The sequence below is a fragment of the Centruroides sculpturatus genome, unplaced genomic scaffold, assembly GCF_000671375.1.
Source record: "Centruroides sculpturatus isolate CEXI.00-Female unplaced genomic scaffold, Cexi_2.0 scaffold36, whole genome shotgun sequence".
Classification (NCBI taxonomy): domain Eukaryota; kingdom Metazoa; phylum Arthropoda; class Arachnida; order Scorpiones; family Buthidae; genus Centruroides; species Centruroides sculpturatus.
Genome location: NW_019384384.1, coordinates 551,716 through 570,078, shown reverse-complemented (window position 1 = coordinate 570,078; position 18,363 = coordinate 551,716). Strand labels below are relative to the sequence as shown.

General features: G+C 26.3%; 1 protein-coding gene across 4 annotated transcripts in view; it reads right to left on the bottom strand.

The window, feature by feature from the left end:
- LOC111617999 (centrosome-associated protein CEP250-like) overlaps window positions 1-9,457 on the bottom strand; it is a 222,207-nt gene extending 212,750 nt beyond the window's left edge. For 3 of the 4 annotated variants that reach the window (XR_002755510.1, XM_023359410.1, XM_023359411.1), the window contains exon 1: window positions 8,061-9,453. Coding sequence is in view for 3 of the 4 variants with exons in the window: in XM_023359410.1 (XP_023215178.1) it covers window positions 8,061-8,966 (906 nt within the window). In the remaining variant the exon portion in view is untranslated. Of the gene's footprint in view, window positions 1-8,060 lie in introns of all 4 variants that reach the window. The other variant, XM_023359412.1, reaches the window with a different exon arrangement.
- Between the last annotated feature and the right edge of the window lie 8,906 nt (window positions 9,458-18,363).

Genomic DNA, 18,363 nt, shown 5'->3' with positions numbered 1-18,363 from the left:
AAATAAAAATTCACTTCTTTCCAAAAAGTGGTTCTTGGAAAAATTGGTTTTTGATGTAAAATTATTTGAAAAACAGCCAGGACATATTAGCAATACAGAAATTTTTTAGATGAAAAAACTAAGTCTTGCAAATTTTTTGTAACAAGTGAAAATCCTTGCAAATAATTATTTAATCAGAAACTCGTTAAAAAAAATTATCATTTATTATTGAAATTTTTAAAACACATTACATCAGAACTGCAACAAATTCTACCTGTACACATATGACTAAGTTATCTCTCAAGATTTTTAATCACTTCCTCAACTTCTTCTTTAGTGAACATGTGATAACCTTCTCCTGGTGTTACAGTAGCCACCTAAAATAATAATTTAAGACTTCAATAGTTAAAATAATACAGAGAGAATGCTATTGATATTTTTATCTTCTATTAGAAGATAAAAATATCAATAGCATTCAAAAATAAAAAATATATATGAAATAGGACACATTTTTCATTTATGAGAATCAACTTAAGATGATAATTAATAAAATAACAACTTAGTTATATACAACTATAAATTAAAAAATTTCAAATTCAAATCAATATACTATAATACCCTGCTAAGTACTACTTGTTTTGTTACAATGTTCTTGCATCTGGAATAATATTTTTATTCAAAAAAAATAAATTTAAAACTACTAAAAAATTCATAAATCCAAATATTTATATAATCAGTCAAGAGAACAATTTTGTTTATATTCATTTAGTCAATAAGAGTATTTTATACTTATACACTCACATACAACAATCCTTTACTCTGTTAGTTGAAGCACTTGCTACAAAGCTGTACACACATTCCTGTTGTTACACCAATCCTAATTAGGAGCACACCAGATACACAAAACTTTTCTCAAAGTAATTTCCTGCTATCTTTTTTTTTTTTTTTTACCATTTTAACTCTTTTCACTCTGTGGATACTAAGAGGACTTTTTCCATATCCATAATGGGTTCAACCAGATCCACAATGGGGACACTGGCTCTAATGATTATAATTTTATAGTCTTTTTGTCTCTCATATTATTCTTAAAACTTTAGATAAAATAATGCAATCAATGGGCTTATCAAAATTACTAATATTTTACTGCAAAAGATTGCAATTATGAAAATAATATCTAATTTGTAAACTATTTCATTGCTGCATAAGTAAGCTTGAAAATACTAATTATTATTTAGCTCTTATCAATAGAATTCTTATTAAATCTGTTCCTAGATGATTTNACAAATTTAACTTTTTAAAAAGACAAATCTATCATTTTGAAAGTTGTAGTAATTGTTATGGTATGTTAAGGATTACATAATATCTTGTATATAAAAATGACTATTTTTTCTTTTAAAATGAAAATACAGGATATCCTCTGCAGATTAATAATAATAAAGCCTAAATGTTTGCAACACACTGATTGTTATATTGTTAATGATTGTTAATATTGTTCAATATACATATACACAGCATAATAAAAGAAATTAACAAATCCTTGAATTATTTGGATAATTATACAGGAACTGCTAGTTAAAAATTTGTTACCCTGTCATAGCTTTAGCACATATTACTTGTAGTAACAAGAGAAATATTTCAAAAATTATAAACTGCAATCTAAATATCATATTACTGTAGTCAGATGATGCCGTCGGCGACAGGACAAATAGACTTCTCTGTCAAACTGTCAAGATTTCTTTCTTGGTAACCCCAAACCAGACAAGCGATACATAACAACGAAACAGACATTGTCAGAAGCGATACTGGAATTTATGTAACCATTTTCGTTTACAAAACATCTGTTTCCAGTTAAATAATAAATGAAAATTTTATCATTCTCGCATTTTAACTCTAATACAATTACCTGTTAAGTTCAATTGTATATAAAATTTTTATTTCTCAAATATACATACTATATATATATAAAGTTCACTTTTAAATGTATTATTTCTCTGTTAAGTGTGGGCATAGTGGATGGTGGTTATAACGCAAACACTTAATGATAACTCTATCCTGGTATCAAGGCCACTGGCGTCAGCCAATCTCTACTTTTAACTTCATCTCTTAAATTTCTCATGTACTCTACTTATAATAAATTATTTTAGAATATTTTAAAAAATATTATAGTAATTATTTGACAGATTTACTTATTTAATAAAATATATACTTAGGTCTTTGTTACAAAATTCTGTTTTAAATTCTAGTTTAATGTTTCATAATTACGGTAATATTTAAATCTAAATATTTTAAATCTTTACATTAATTCAATCCTAAATTTAAAGAATTCGTATCCATAGATCATGGTAGATAACACTTTATTTGTATGCGAACTTTATTATCTTTATAATAAATCTCTTTTTAATCTGAAAAAAAAAAACATTAAGCAAAGTTATTCTTTTAATAATAATAAAAAAAATCTGACTTTAATATTTTCGATATCTGATCTAATTTATAAACGATAGAAACTTGAGGATTTGAGAAGAAAGGAGGGAAAAAAGTAATGCTTCGTGATGTCGTCAGAATTGCTAATTCAGTTCAGCAGGTGGTGCAACGTCTACTAAAGGAATGGCGACTAAAAAGGGGAACCTCTCGATTATTCGCTACGTCAAACAGCGCTTCACAAATCGCTGCACCTCTTCGCATCGATTGGCATGACAACGCATAAAGATCAAATCGTATCCCCGTTAGGTGAGAATGAAAAAACATTCTTCACGTATGTTTATATTAGGATTAAGAGAAACTAGTAAGAAATGGTTTCTCGCCGACACTATACATTTCCTTTTGCTTACTCTTCAGAATTTGAAAAGATTTTTGAATCCGCAGTTAGAAGATTTCCTTTCTTAGTTTTCGAACTTCAGAGGAAAAAAATAGAATTTTTATACAGGGCTAAAGTTAAAAGTAATCCATAAAAACGAATAAAGATTGATTTATCTGAAAAAAGAATGACGTATCTAGCCAATAAATAAAATACAAATAAAAAAATACACATTTATTAGATTGAGAACGGTTCAGTACAAATAGCAAAGTGTAAAGTCTTATCGTGTATATTTTATCGGTAAATAATTTTGTGTAGAAAGATAAACATTGACGTCTTCGAACTGAAATATCTGTTTACGCTGAATCAAATACTGTATTTACAGATTAAAATATTAAAAAAAAACAAACAAACTTAGTGATCAGAAATGAATAATGTTTATTTAAATAATTGACATCTCTAAGATTAGCTAAATATTAATAAGTTACTACTATAAATTCATATATTAATTTATTCTCCTACAAAACTTGGGAGTCATTAGTTTAAACAAAATTGATTTAATTTTCAAGAATATGAATTTTTACAAAAATAAAATTGAACGATTTCTATATTTAAAAATTAGATTACACAAAAAAAGTAAATGATATTAAGGATTTGTATTCTTAAAAAAAATAAAACATAAAAATTAGATTTTTTCAAGTCTAAAGTCGTTTGAATTTTAGTCTGGAACCGTAATCCTTCGATCAGTAAAAATTTGCAGAGTTTAGTAATTTAATCAAAACCATTTTCAACCTTTGTATTTTAACATCCAAAACTTTCCAGAATCAGATAATATGATAGAATCTCTTAAACACGAACAATATTGGAGTCATTTTTTGGAACATGGAAGATTTTTAAGAGGTGATAGAATATGAAGTGCACACTTCAGTCTAGCATGCTATACATTATTCATAAATTTTTCCTATACAGTTCTTTCATTGAATGTAAAATTATTGATTTGAATATCTTTGTTACGAATCGTTTTTCCTCTTTTTTTTATCGATTGGAATCACACGTTATCGATCAAATTTTAAGATTTTAACATCAACTTATTCGAAATTTAAGAAATAAACTTCTTATATATTTCTGTATTCCTATTATTTAAACAAATATAAAGATATTTGAATGTAATATGAAGCTTTAGATTATTATTTAATATTCTTCTAATTAGTCTTTAATTAATTTACGTTTAATTTAATGAATAAATCTAAATCAGGAATAATAATAATAATAATAATAGTTTATAAATTCACTTATTTTTTTTTAAACTGAAACTCAAAATAAACAGTTACAACAACTTGTATAATACTAAAAAGTCACTAATAGAAATTACAACTTTTTTACAATTTCTGTATTCAATTACACTCGTAGTTACGAATTTGGATTGCAAAGAAAAGCAGCTTAACTTAAAGGTATTTTAAACCGTTATTTTAGCTTTAAAGTTTTTCAAATAGCTTACTGGCTAGCAGCTATCATTGTGTAATGAATAAAACCACGTTACGAGACTCCATTTAATGTTAACTGGTATACCGATGTTTTTAAGAGAGTACAACCAATAATCATATATTTCGTATTTAGAAATACAATGCCTAAGGGAAAAAAAGGATGTAGTAAACCGTTCTTAGCGTGACCCCGTTATCGACCCTTTGGAACCATCTACCTTTTCTACATTCTTTCGACGCAATTCCGGGATTTCTTTCGTTTTGTTGCCTGATCTAAGAGGAGAAATGCTTTCCCAGTTATCAACGAACAGTAGAAAAAAAGTCAATTTGTTGAATTTCTACAGAAATCGAGATAAACAATCTTACAAAATTTTCAAAACTGAATAGATAAATCAACTTTCTGTAAAATTTTCTAACCGTAATTTATTTATAGGACAACCGACAGTACCTTCTACTCAATTAAAGAATGAACGCTTTGAAAAGATAAAAATAACTTGATGCACAGAAACATTTCTTTTCTCAAGAGTGCTCGTTAAATGATGTAATTATTATTATTTTTTCCCTCTTAAAAAGTCAAAACTTAACAAAATTAATAATTTGATAATTCTTATTATTTTTTTTCTTTGTTCTTTATTCTTTTAAATGATTATTTATTCGTTGAGGAAGTGCAATTCGTTAACCAAGAGTCTACCAAATATGTAAATTTTTATCAACACTACACTTAAATAAGAATCATAAGAGACGTAAGTGGTTTCGAGCTTTCGCATTGGTGGTTTGCAAAATAATCACAAAGTATTGTTTATTTATTGAATTTTAACTCTTTTACATTATTTAAATATTCTGAATTTAAAAAAATAAAAAAAGCATAAATTAATTATATATTATAAATAATACGAATATTAATTTATACAAAATTAGCTTTTTATAACTACATTTTAAATGTTTTATAACTAAATTATCATTCTTAACCATCAATAAAATTATGATAAAGAACAACTCTTTAAATAATTATATTCCAGATGTTATCATCGTAACTTTCGTAATAGTCAATCTCTCATAAACCATCAAATATGCTTAATTCATTAATCTTTATAACGTAAGACAAATCGTGTATTATATTCAAGCAATTTATCTTGCACTTTTTGCAGTCTTTCACAATTTATCCTTACTTCTATTTAACGCTATTTGTCATAAATTTAACATCCATTACAAGTATAAAAGTTTTTATATATTAAAAACATTTCAAAAAATGTAAATTTTCACCCTTCTTACCATACAAACTCCAATTATGATAGGAATAAATAGTATATACAAATATTATGCTGTTTACTCTCTGTTTACGCTTCAAATAAAAAATCATATTTTTTCTGATGTATGGAAGATATTTATATAACGATAGGTTACACGAAAGATAAATTGTTTTACTAATAAAGTTTTCATATAAAAAGTATGATTTAAATACTTTAATATCCTAATTATTAAGTGAATGACTCCACGGTATTAAATTTACGACTCATTTTATTGCGTTTAATATCAATTAATCAATAAAATAACTCAACTAATCTAATAAAAATATGATTAATATGATTAAAATTTGATTTAAAAAATAAAAAAAGCACGAACAACTCGGTTTTAAAATAATAGAATATACTCATTATTAAATCCATATTTTAAAACCGAATTTATTTAATGTTACGAACATTGATTTATATTAAAATCAAATTATTCTTCTAATTAATTTATGGGATCGATTTGAATCGTTTCGGCAATTGCATCCATCTAAGAAAACAGCAAAAATTAAGTGTAAATTTAATTATAAAACATAAACATTTACTTAATTAATATACAAAATATGGGCTAAAGTTAATTAATACGTCAACAAAGTAAAAACGATGAATAAAATAAATCCTATCGATTATTCTTGTTTCTCTTCTTTGTAGAATATAAAAGACTAAAAATTAAATGAGAATTATTTCGACTATCAAAAGTTTTTGGCTAATAAATCCAATAAAGGCTATTAAATTGTCACCTTTAATACTTCTGAGACATGATCTATAAAGGGAAAATGTAACAATGTATCAAGGGCAATAACAATCTTTTTTCTATCCCCTTAATCAAACTTAGAAGTTGTGAATCAAAAATTAAGAAATCCCGTTAACGACATAACGACCTCCGACAGAAAATCAGTCAAGCAAAGATTTCTACGGTTNGTAGAATACAGTAATACCTCGACTTACGCGAACCCGGAGTTACGCGATTTTCAAATCTCGTCAATTCGTCTTTTGTTTGAGCGCCACGCAACTCTTGATTACTCACTCCCCCCACACTATTGTTCAGCTTACATGTTCGGATGTGTCCCAAGGAATCGACACATAGCTACAATTTATTTTGTGTTATTTATTTCTGTATTTGTTATATCTACAGAGCCTTGAGAGAGACTATGTAACTGTGAACGAATCAAAAGACGAGATAAGATTAACGAGAGCATTTATTAGCTTACATACATCCGACTTGAATTTTACACGAATTTTGAAATTATACCCCAACTTACGCGAATTCGATTTACACGGTTATAATAACTCACTTTAAAGACTCTTATAGTCTCATTCATTTTCAAAGCAAGGAAGCTTCATCACCATAAGCAAAACTGAACAGTGTGTGTGTGTGTACACTGTATACAGTCTTATTTAAAATAAATAAAATAAGCATTTACATTTCATAACTTAACTGATTTTTGTTTTAAAATAAAAAATAATAATGAAATTTTAGACAATTTCCTGATTTTCCTGGGAATAAAAATTCCAAGCTGATTTTGCTGTTGATATAAATATACTTGATATTGTTTTTTACACTCTGCATTATATAAACTTTATGTCAGTATTACTTTTGTGTCTATCAACCCTGTACGTAATTTTAACATTTCTTAAGAATGATGATGATATTTAATTTTAATCGTTTCAAGGAATACAATATTAAAAACAACAAAATGGGCTTATACATAAGTACTTTATTTACAAAAAAATCATTGAATGCTCCACTAGGCTATGAAGTACTTTAAGTTTTGTTTGTAGTTTAAATACAGTAGAACCTCGATTATCCGGATTTTCGATTATCCGGATTGTTCAAAATAAACAAAAATTTTACGAATTTGCTGATTTGCACTTGGCGAATTACGACACTGTTTATGTACGTGATGGAATGCATAACATTTTTGTTTCAACAAGTCTCACCCGGCACAGTGGTCGTAAACTCTTAAATATATTTTGCGTCGTAATAAAAATATAACTTGACATACGTATTTATAAATAAGTTATATTCAAATTACATCATTTCTATGACCAAGGGCGGCGTAAGGCATGGGCAACTTGGGCTACCACCTATGCCTCGCGGTCCGAAGGGCCTCGCGCCTCAAAGGTTTATGCATTACTTAAAAGCCGAGAACGCAACAAAAAAATTTTACTCNCAAAATTTAATTCTGGTCAAAACTCGGGTGTTTCTTATTCGGTACGGTACCATCTGCGCTTTACTTTTCTACGACAGATGGCCTATTCACACAAAGACGTTCGGGCCGACTTTCCCTTCACTTGTTGATGCATAAGTTTACTACGGAAAGGTCAACGCTCACAAACAGTTGTAACACAGTTAATTATAGAAACAAACAACCTTCGCCGTTATATACGCCGTCTTCTCTCTCCGTCTAATTCTCTTTAAAGCTACATAATCCGGTAATATCGCGTTTCGTCGTTTCTCGGAATGAAAGCCAATCGCGTTTTTTTTTTCTTTATATTTAAAACAACAACACTTACCTGGTTTTCCGAACGCAGAACCTTAAGTTGGTCATTAATTAGAGAATATTTGGCCGCTTCTTCCTTCCTTAAAGCTCGTTCTTTCTTCAATTCTGGACTCCAAAATGTTTTAATACTATGCATACTGGATCCTAGTTTTTGTGTGGTTGCATCAAGTTCCCTTTTAACACTACCGTACTGACTTTGTATCTCCGCTAACCGAGATTGCAGTTCCATGACAAAACCATCCCTACTGTAATTACCACCGTGGCGACTGTCCGTGTTATAAGCCGCTGTTGAACTGTGACCTCTTCTCGATACGTGACCTCCTTCGCGATAAGGATCACTTTCCATGACTGGATCGACGTCTCTATAGCCCATGTGGTCTCTATCGTCCCTCTCTCGATATCCTCGATCCAACGAACGTTCGCGAGTTCTCGAATGTCTTGTGCTGACATCTGCACGGTCCAGGGAACGTTCCCTCGGCTCGCGAATTGGAATGAATTCTCTATCCTGGTCTCTTTCCAACGAGTGATAGCTTCTCATAGTGCCTCGAGTAGCGGACCTACTGCGGTGGGTGCCACCACCTCCCGTACCGCCACTCCTGCTATCCATTACTGGACTACCTGCTTCGTCGCCGTAGTAGCTATGCCCAACGTTGAATGCGCTGCTGCTGATTGAGTGAGGAACGTGAGGTTCCGCTGGTAGGGTCAGTGGGCTGGTATTACTCGATCGACTAGCACCGTAATGGCGGCTTTTGCGCGTCTGCGAGGGTGACGAAGTGGTTCTAAACGCGCTCGTTCCCTGACTACCACGCACACTTGCGGACTGGGAGCCTGTACTGTACTGTTTAGAACCTCCACTGGTTTCCGATCTTCTCGCCGGTTTCGGCGATCGTTGTTCCTGATTGTACATTTCCCGCGGCATCTTCTAGCGTTGTATTTGGCATGTAGAACACCTTAGGTATAAAAACGACTAAATCACACATCAAACCGAACATGAAACGTCCCGCGATGTCTAATATGTTCTTCCGACGATTACTGGAGAAATCAGTGAAGCGTTTACATGCCAACTGCTTCGTTCTTCCCACCCCATTCGTACAGACCCACCAGCCGAACATGGGAGCTACAGCCAGACGCTACAGTCAATGGATGCTAGGGAGATGCGATGCGTCAACGGAATAAATAAACCACTTTTTTTTAAATTTGTTCCATTCTAACAAAATAACCTTTTGTTATCGTATAAAAAATTATACCAGTCATTATTACGTCGAAAATGATTTATTTGCAAACGTTTTATAAAATGCTTCATCCTACACACAAGGAGAGTTGTATCTCATTTTCTCTCCTAAGCCCTTTTATTTCATTGGTTGATTGAGCACTACAGCACAGCACCTCCTTTAAAGCTGTAGATATCGAGTAGAATATATATTATTCGAAATAACTATTTTCTTTTTTAAAATACATAAAAAGTATATTTAAAAAACGTAATAAAAAAGTATATATTTATAATTAAAACAGTAAATATTTTAAATATTATTTCGATTCGAACTTCTCGTTCTAAGTGACATGTCTCATAGAGATATTGACAGTTTGAATTTATAATACTGTACGTCGATTTAATTTATTCGCCGATTATAATTCCTTTCTTTCCTATTTGTCTACTTTTTTCCTCGGTTCTCTTTATATAAACTTCACATTTAAACGAATTGACGTAGGCTCATCTGATTGTAAACACCGTTTTCTAATCACCGGTGCGTGTGATTTATCATCTAAAGACGAAATAAAAAATTTATTTTTCCAAAAATATATTTAGAAAGCAGCACCAAAAGCTTCTAATGTCTTAATCGAAAACACATGAAAGTTTTGAACTAACAATTTGAGGAAAAACAAAGTTGTTTACCAATTATCTTCAATAAAACACTGTCAACAAATTAAATTTCTTCATTAAGCATGTAAACGAGTAACCTAATTTTACAAAAAATGGCTTTATATCTCGACGTATAATAAATATTAAATTTTATAATAAATTCTCGGGGGAAAGCAAATGGGAGAATGTTTCATATCTTTGCAGATAGTGAAAACCGTTAGGAATTTCGAAAAACAAATTTTCTGCAACAGTTGAGAAAGGAATTTACGCGATAAAACTATTTCTAAGTGCATTTTTTTACTAGTTTTCTTATAACTTTAAAATATATGTAAAATGTAATTTCAAAAGGAATTTTCTAAATTTAACAATTGCACGTCTGTATTTTCAATTACAGTATTTAGAAATACGTAAGATGCTGCCATCTGTAGAATTTCTATAGAAATACATTCCATAAAAAGTTATTATGCCATTTTTAATTTACAAAATAAAACGCATAATCTAACTTTTTCTAATAATTTATTTACTGAAATAGTTTTTCTGTTATCGCCAAGAAAATCAAAATAAAAAAATAAATTTTCCTTATTATTCTGGTCACATTTTACACATTACTAATCGCAATATCGGATTTCTTCTTTCGCTTCACAATTTTATAAGTGTACTCACCTTCGAGTAATTCAAAATTAATTAAACTATCGATTGTTTATATATAAAGTTCTAAATTTAACATCGATTTATAATTAAAAATTACTTGATATTTTTCAAAATACGTGATTAGGTGTTGATGTTATATCAAGAAAATAAAAGAGCCGTAAACAAATAAGTTCGAAAAATATTTTATTTTCCAAATGCCTGTGGATGTTCTTCGATTTTCTTTTACCAATATTAAATCATATAGACGTATATATAATATAACGTATATATGTATATCGGGGACACAAATCATAGGATATGAATCGCACCAAAAATTTTGTCTGCATGTTTATTATTAAAATATAATCGCGATTTATTTAAACCGAAATAATGTAAAAAATTTCAAAATAAATTTTAAGTTTTAAAGTGTAAAATCATATATGATAGATTCAATAAAAGCGTGAACTAGATAAGATAAATAAGAAATAATTAATTTTAAATTGAAGTTGATGTAAAATGTTGCCATCGGGAGTTATGCGGGTGGCCGAATCTTGTTAGCATTGTTGTTAATATTTATATATATCACGATTGAAAATTGCCAGAGAGAATATAAAGACGTTGTACATCACAAAAGGTCTTCGGAACACGCAGAATTTTCCAAATAAAAAATGTCGTTGTCAAAATTTGAATTTTATGTATGCAATGCGGGATATTCAGTCAAAATTCAAATCGAATTTTTTCATTTATATGCGTTTTTTTTATTATTATTTTTTTAAAACTACAAAAGAGTATTGTAAAAAATTTTAAACGATTGAACATATAGGCCTAACAATAGTAACAGAAAATACTTTAAGTAAAAAGTTAACTGTTTAGTCATATATTTTACGTGCTTGAAAAGACAATATGCATACTACTTAAAACGAATGGAAGAATATTTGCCTTTTTTCTACATTTATAAATTATGTTTTTAATCTTACATTTTAAAAATTGGTACATTAAAATGTAACAAGTTAAAAACTAGTTTTTAAGGCGATTCATTAAAGAAATTTTTACTTTAGATTTTAATACTTTTCTTATTAAAGTTTAAAGCTAATTAATTGTACAACAGTAGCACACTTCAAATTATACGAATTTAAAGCATTTGTTCCAAAGATTATAGAAGTAAATAAAATTGATATATCGATTAGATTACATACACTTTCTTAATGTAATTCATTCTACTGTTAATTCTTGTGTCAATGTTTTGTATTTCTGAAAAATTCACTTCATGTAAAAAAGGTTCCATCACAAATGGAAAAAAAAAACAATTTATTGTTTCATTATTTTACTTAGTATTTATGTAATTTTCCATCTAATCCAGTATTTTTAACCAAATTTTTTCACTCACTCAAAACGTGATTAAGTAATAGAAAAAAATTTATATATTATTAATTTATTTAAGAACTGAATATATATGTCCAGGGTATTATGATTTTGTATTGTATTAATATATGTGATTTTTAATCAGATGTAGTGTTCAAATATTTTAAAAACATTTTGAAAATTTTATTTGATGCTTAAAGAACATTTTAAATTGATTTGGCAAAGTTTTATATCTCAAAACAACACTGACAAATGAAACAAACATTTGTTAATATACAGCATTAAAAGGTTAATTAGATCATAAACATGACTATTTTCTTTCTTTCTCCTCTACCATATATTGTAAGCTTCAAAATACTCGGATATTACAAAAATTGAAATGATACTTTATGTCCATCTATTTTCCGTTTACATAGTTTTGATGAATATGTTCTTAATAATTATTAGTGCACATTTGATTTCCATTTTTTAAAACTAAAGTTAAAATATATATTCTGATACCAATATAAAAGATAAAAATAAAAAAAATAATAATAAATAAATAAATTTATTTATTATTATTTTTTTATCTTTTAAAAATAGTTAGTCAAAGATAGTTAAAAATAGCATTTATAATTTAAAAAATTGCATTTCAATTAAAATAACTACTTACTTTTTAACCTCATGCATTTCTACTTATTTACGACCAGACACTGGTCAAAACTTATAAAAAATAACTGATAATCTTTTTTACTGTAAATTTTAAATTTTATGATTTTACTCNTGTTTCATAAAAACGCAAAAAAATAAGTGTATGTTTCATAAAAAAGCAAAAAATGAAATGTCTGTTTCATGAAAACGCAAAAAATTAAATGTCTGTTTCATAAAAACGCAAAAAATGAAATGTCTGCTTCATAAAAAAATAATTTAATTGACATTTAAAACAAAAATACTTAAAAACTGAAAATACTGTTATAACAATTTTTTGAGCAGTTTTAATTATGTTAAAAAACACACTAATGTTAATTATATTGCTATTCATTGCATCAACTTTGATAATTAAATCAATATTTAAAACATGTATTTTCTAAATTAAAGTTCAAAATTTTTAAGGTTTTTCAAACAAGACCTTTTTTCATTGTGTCTACTCTAAAATATCAATATATGCTCTTATTTTTCATGCACACATTTCTGCTTTAAAGAAATGTCTAGTTTGATTTCCCTCCATCAAAAACACTTAAGTGGAAAAATTTTTGTTTAAGTTTTAAAATACTTCATTTATACCTATAACCAGACACTTAAATATCAACAATAATAAAATTTGAAACTATTTCCAAAACATTAAATATGCACATTGTAATTATACACAAATCTCTCTTGTAAACATTTTTAACAGAAATATTAAATTCATTTTCGTAATCTTATTATTTTCTCAATCTATTTTTCAATCTTAAATTTTGACTGAAATTAGATTATTTCATATTCACAATTTATTTTTGTGTAATTTTTCATTTATACACTATTATAAATTCATCAATGGAATATAAGTTTAAGAAAAAAATCTCATCAATTTCATCATCATTGAATTTTAATCTTTAACTTTTATCAGCAACTTGATTAAATTTATTCTTAAAGTATTAATCAATTATTACTTTAAAATTATTAATTATAAATACTTTTTAACCTCATGCATTTCTACTTATTTACGACCAGACACTGGTCAAAACTTATAAAAAATAACTGATAATCTTTTTTACTGTAAATTTTAAATTTTATGATTTTACTCCATACCAAAATAAACAAACTGGCATGTATGAGATTGGACAAACATTATAATGTATTTCACCAAATTCACACATTATTAATTAACTTTCTAAGTTTGTTGCAAAAAAACAATGCAAGTGGAAATAGAATTAATTATATGATACCAATTTTATATTTCTTATTTTTATGCTTTTGTAAAGTAGATATAGTTATAAATGTGGTAAACAAAAATTCAACTAGTTTTGTAAATTACATTGTAAAAAAAAGTCAGTTTCTTTTTCTCCTTGTTCAAGTACAGAAATGAAAATTTCTTTCATTTTATATAAATGAAGATTTTTTGATGATATTCATAATAGTTTGTAAGTCTTTTAAGAAAATTATGGATCAATAAAACCTCTTATCTAGTCACATTTCACCATTCATTAAAAAAAATATGGATGTCAGAATAACATTTCAGCTATCCAGTTTTATGACATTCATTTTCTTCTGCAGTTTCTCAATAAAACTGAAAGCATCAATATACAGTACTTTCATCCATAAGGCAGATAAACTAACTTAATGTGATCTAACTTATATAATGCATTTTGATTTAGAAAACAAGACTAACATAAAATACTGTATTTAACTTTTGTTAGGATTAGGTAGTAATTGTTTACCAATGTATATTTAACATTTCCTAAGACTTTTTTATAGCAGCAACTCTACAAAAAAAACTTGCAATGTTTTATAATTCTTTCAATATAAATGAAGTTCTACAAAGTTTTTAAAATGTTTATATATGTTGAACAAATTACAAAATCAGCATGTTTTATAATTCTGTAATAAATTCCAAATTCTTACTGAATTAGAAATTATATCAACAACTTTCATTTATTGTAATAAAATTCATAATAAAATTCTGTTTCTCTAAATGGAATAAAAACTTTTGTATAAATCATCTTTTTCAATACAAATTCTCAACAAATTATTCCAATAATAAAAATAATGAAATTGTTGTCATTATCATTATCATCACACAAAGTGTTTTAAATATAAAAATTTTATTCTAAATAGGTAGAAAATTTAAAGTATAAAATTGTTTCTTTATGAAAACATTAACAACAACAAAAATGTGTAGAAATGAGATCATTCTGCTAAAAATTTTACTTTTATAATTTATTTTGTTCCCTCTGTAACTGTGTTATTCTAATGAATTTTTAAAGTATTAAAAAAATTTTATAAGAAAATTTGGTATGTGTATAAATGCATATTAGTAGAAATAAAGCTTTATTTTTTTTGCTTATAATTATGAAATTTTTATTCAATTTTTTTCATAATACAGGAATTTAAAATATTCAAAATGGGTTAATATAGTGTAGTTAGTTAAAAATACTAATAGTTTTTGAAATACTTCAAATTTTTGTTTATTTTTATTCATATTAAAATATTAATTAAAAAAATGTATATGTATTAAAAATAAGGCTACTACTTCATTTTAGTCTGCTTTAAAATTTGATTATTTGCTATTTTATTGTCAAAATACAAAAACTTCTAATTACATTGATTAATTAATTAATTAATATATGTAATCCACAAAGTTTATCTTCCTTCACACAAGACACAGAAACATTTGACCTAGAGGAATAAGTGTGCAGGATTAGGATTTTAAAAAAAATTATATATTGAATGTAACTATATACAATTTAAATATTTCTAAAATACTAACATCAAATAAAATTAAGCTATCCATGAAAATATAAATATTTATTATAATGAATTGACATTTAAAACAAAAATACTTAAAAACTGAAAATACTGTTATAACAATTTTTTGAGCAGTTTTAATTATGTTAAAAAACACACTAATGTTAATTATATTGCTATTCATTGCATCAACTTTGATAATTAAATCAATATTTAAAACATGTATTTTCTAAATTAAAGTTCAAAATTTTTAAGGTTTTTCAAACAAGACCTTTTTTCATTGTGTCTACTCTAAAATATCAATATATGCTCTTATTTTTCATGCACACATTTCTGCTTTAAAGAAATGTCTAGTTTGATTTCCCTCCATCAAAAACACTTAAGTGGAAAAATTTTTGTTTAAGTTTTAAAATACTTCATTTATACCTATAACCAGACACTTAAATATCAACAATAATAAAATTTGAAACTATTTCCAAAACATTAAATATGCACATTGTAATTATACACAAATCTCTCTTGTAAACATTTTTAACAGAAATATTAAATTCATTTTCGTAATCTTATTATTTTCTCAATCTATTTTTCAATCTTAAATTTTGACTGAAATTAGATTATTTCATATTCACAATTTATTTTTGTGTAATTTTTCATTTATACACTATTATAAATTCATCAATGGAATATAAGTTTAAGAAAAAAATCTCATCAATTTCATCATCATTGAATTTTAATCTTTAACTTTTATCAGCAACTTGATTAAATTTATTCTTAAAGTATTAATCAATTATTACTTTAAAATTATTAATTATAAATCAATTTCAGTAGTTAGAAAATAACATCTTTTTCCGCCTTTTGAAATTTTGTTAAATCTGAATATGTCTCTTCTAAATGTCTATATTTTAAAAAAAAAAGTGCAATAGCAATTTATTTATATATTATTAAAACTTAAATATTTCAGATATATAATTTATAAAATTATTACATAAAACTAATAACAAATATAATGTATCTGACAATATAAACACTAAAGCAAATATTAATAAATTATCTGTAGTTGTCCTAAATAGGACATAGGCTAATCTTCTACTAAATAGGTGGACTGGTAAATAAATTTTCTGTAGTCTTCCTATTTAGTAGAAGTTATTCAGAAATATGAACAAGTACTGTCAATTTTAAAAATAATGTCGATATTACAGCTTGAAACAGTTTTTGATATTAAAGGTTTTTTAAATAATTTTGTATATCATATCAATTGTTTACTAAATAAATCATTATATTTAAATTATGTTCATTTAATAAAACTTAAATTTGTAATGTAAATATTATATTTAAATGCTTAATACATCATGTGCTGTACAGTTATTAAATAATTGAAGTAATTAAGTTAATGTATATTGACATTGATACTTTTCTCAACAGTTCAAATAGTTAACTTAATTCTAATAAATTGTCTTAAGAATTTTACATCATCATTAATAATTAAAATTCATAATTTCATATTTATACATTATATTATATAATTATAATAAAGTAATATAAAAAGAAGTTCATTATTAAAAATATGAGTAAACATATTAAAATCATTTTTAATGTTTTAATATTTTTAAAATAATATATATTTTAAAAGCTAAATTATTATAGGTAGATAGAGTATACTATCAAAGTAAGAGAAAATATCAAAATAAGGTCAGTTTTTGTTTTAGAAATTTTAAAACTTATCACAATCACATTTTAAACAATTCAATATGTATAGATTAACAAGAGTTTCAAAAATGAAACCCAAAATAAATTTATGAATAAAGTAAATCTTCCATTCCTCAATCTCATTTAGTGTCAGTTTCCTACAAACTAGTAGTAGCATTTTATTTAGAATAATTGGTAATAATAGAAGATAATCATCTGTAAAATGAAACTTTCTTCACCCTCTATAAAATATGTTCATTATAATGACATTGCACTACAAAGTTGTTCTTTCTTAATCAAGAAATAAAAGAACATAAATAATACAGACATAAATATCTTTTGAAAGAAAAAACAAACTCAATTTTTGATTCAGTATTATAAATATTTTCTTTATTGTTATTTTTTGAATCATTTCTGAAAATAAAAATTCACTTCTTTCCAAAAAGTGGTTCTTGGAAAAATTGGTTTTTGATGTAAAATTATTTGAAAAACAGCCAGGACATATTAGCAATACAGAAATTTTTTAGATGAAAAAACTAAGTCTTGCAAATTTTTTGTAACAAGTGAAAATCCTTGCAAATAATTATTTAATCAGAAACTCGTTAAAAAAAATTATCATTTATTATTGAAATTTTTAAAACACATTACATCAGAACTGCAACAAATTCTACCTGTACACATATGACTAAGTTATCTCTCAAGATTTTTAATCACTTCCTCAACTTCTTCTTTAGTGAACATGTGATAACCTTCTCCTGGTGTTACAGTAGCCACCTAAAATAATAATTTAAGACTTCAATAGTTAAAATAATACAGAGAGAATGCTATTGATATTTTTATCTTCTATTAGAAGATAAAAATATCAATAGCATTCAAAAATAAAAAATATATATGAAATAGGACACATTTTTCATTTATGAGAATCAACTTAAGATGATAATTAATAAAATAACAACTTAGTTATATACAACTATAAATTAAAAAATTTCAAATTCAAATCAATATACTATAATACCCTGCTAAGTACTACTTGTTTTGTTACAATGTTCTTGCATCTGGAATAATATTTTTATTCAAAAAAAATAAATTTAAAACTACTAAAAAATTCATAAATCCAAATATTTATATAATCAGTCAAGAGAACAATTTTGTTTATATTCATTTAGTCAATAAGAGTATTTTATACTTATACACTCACATACAACAATCCTTTACTCTGTTAGTTGAAGCACTTGCTACAAAGCTGTACACACATTCCTGTTGTTACACCAATCCTAATTAGGAGCACACCAGATACACAAAACTTTTCTCAAAGTAATTTCCTGCTATCTTTTTTTTTTTTTTTTTTACC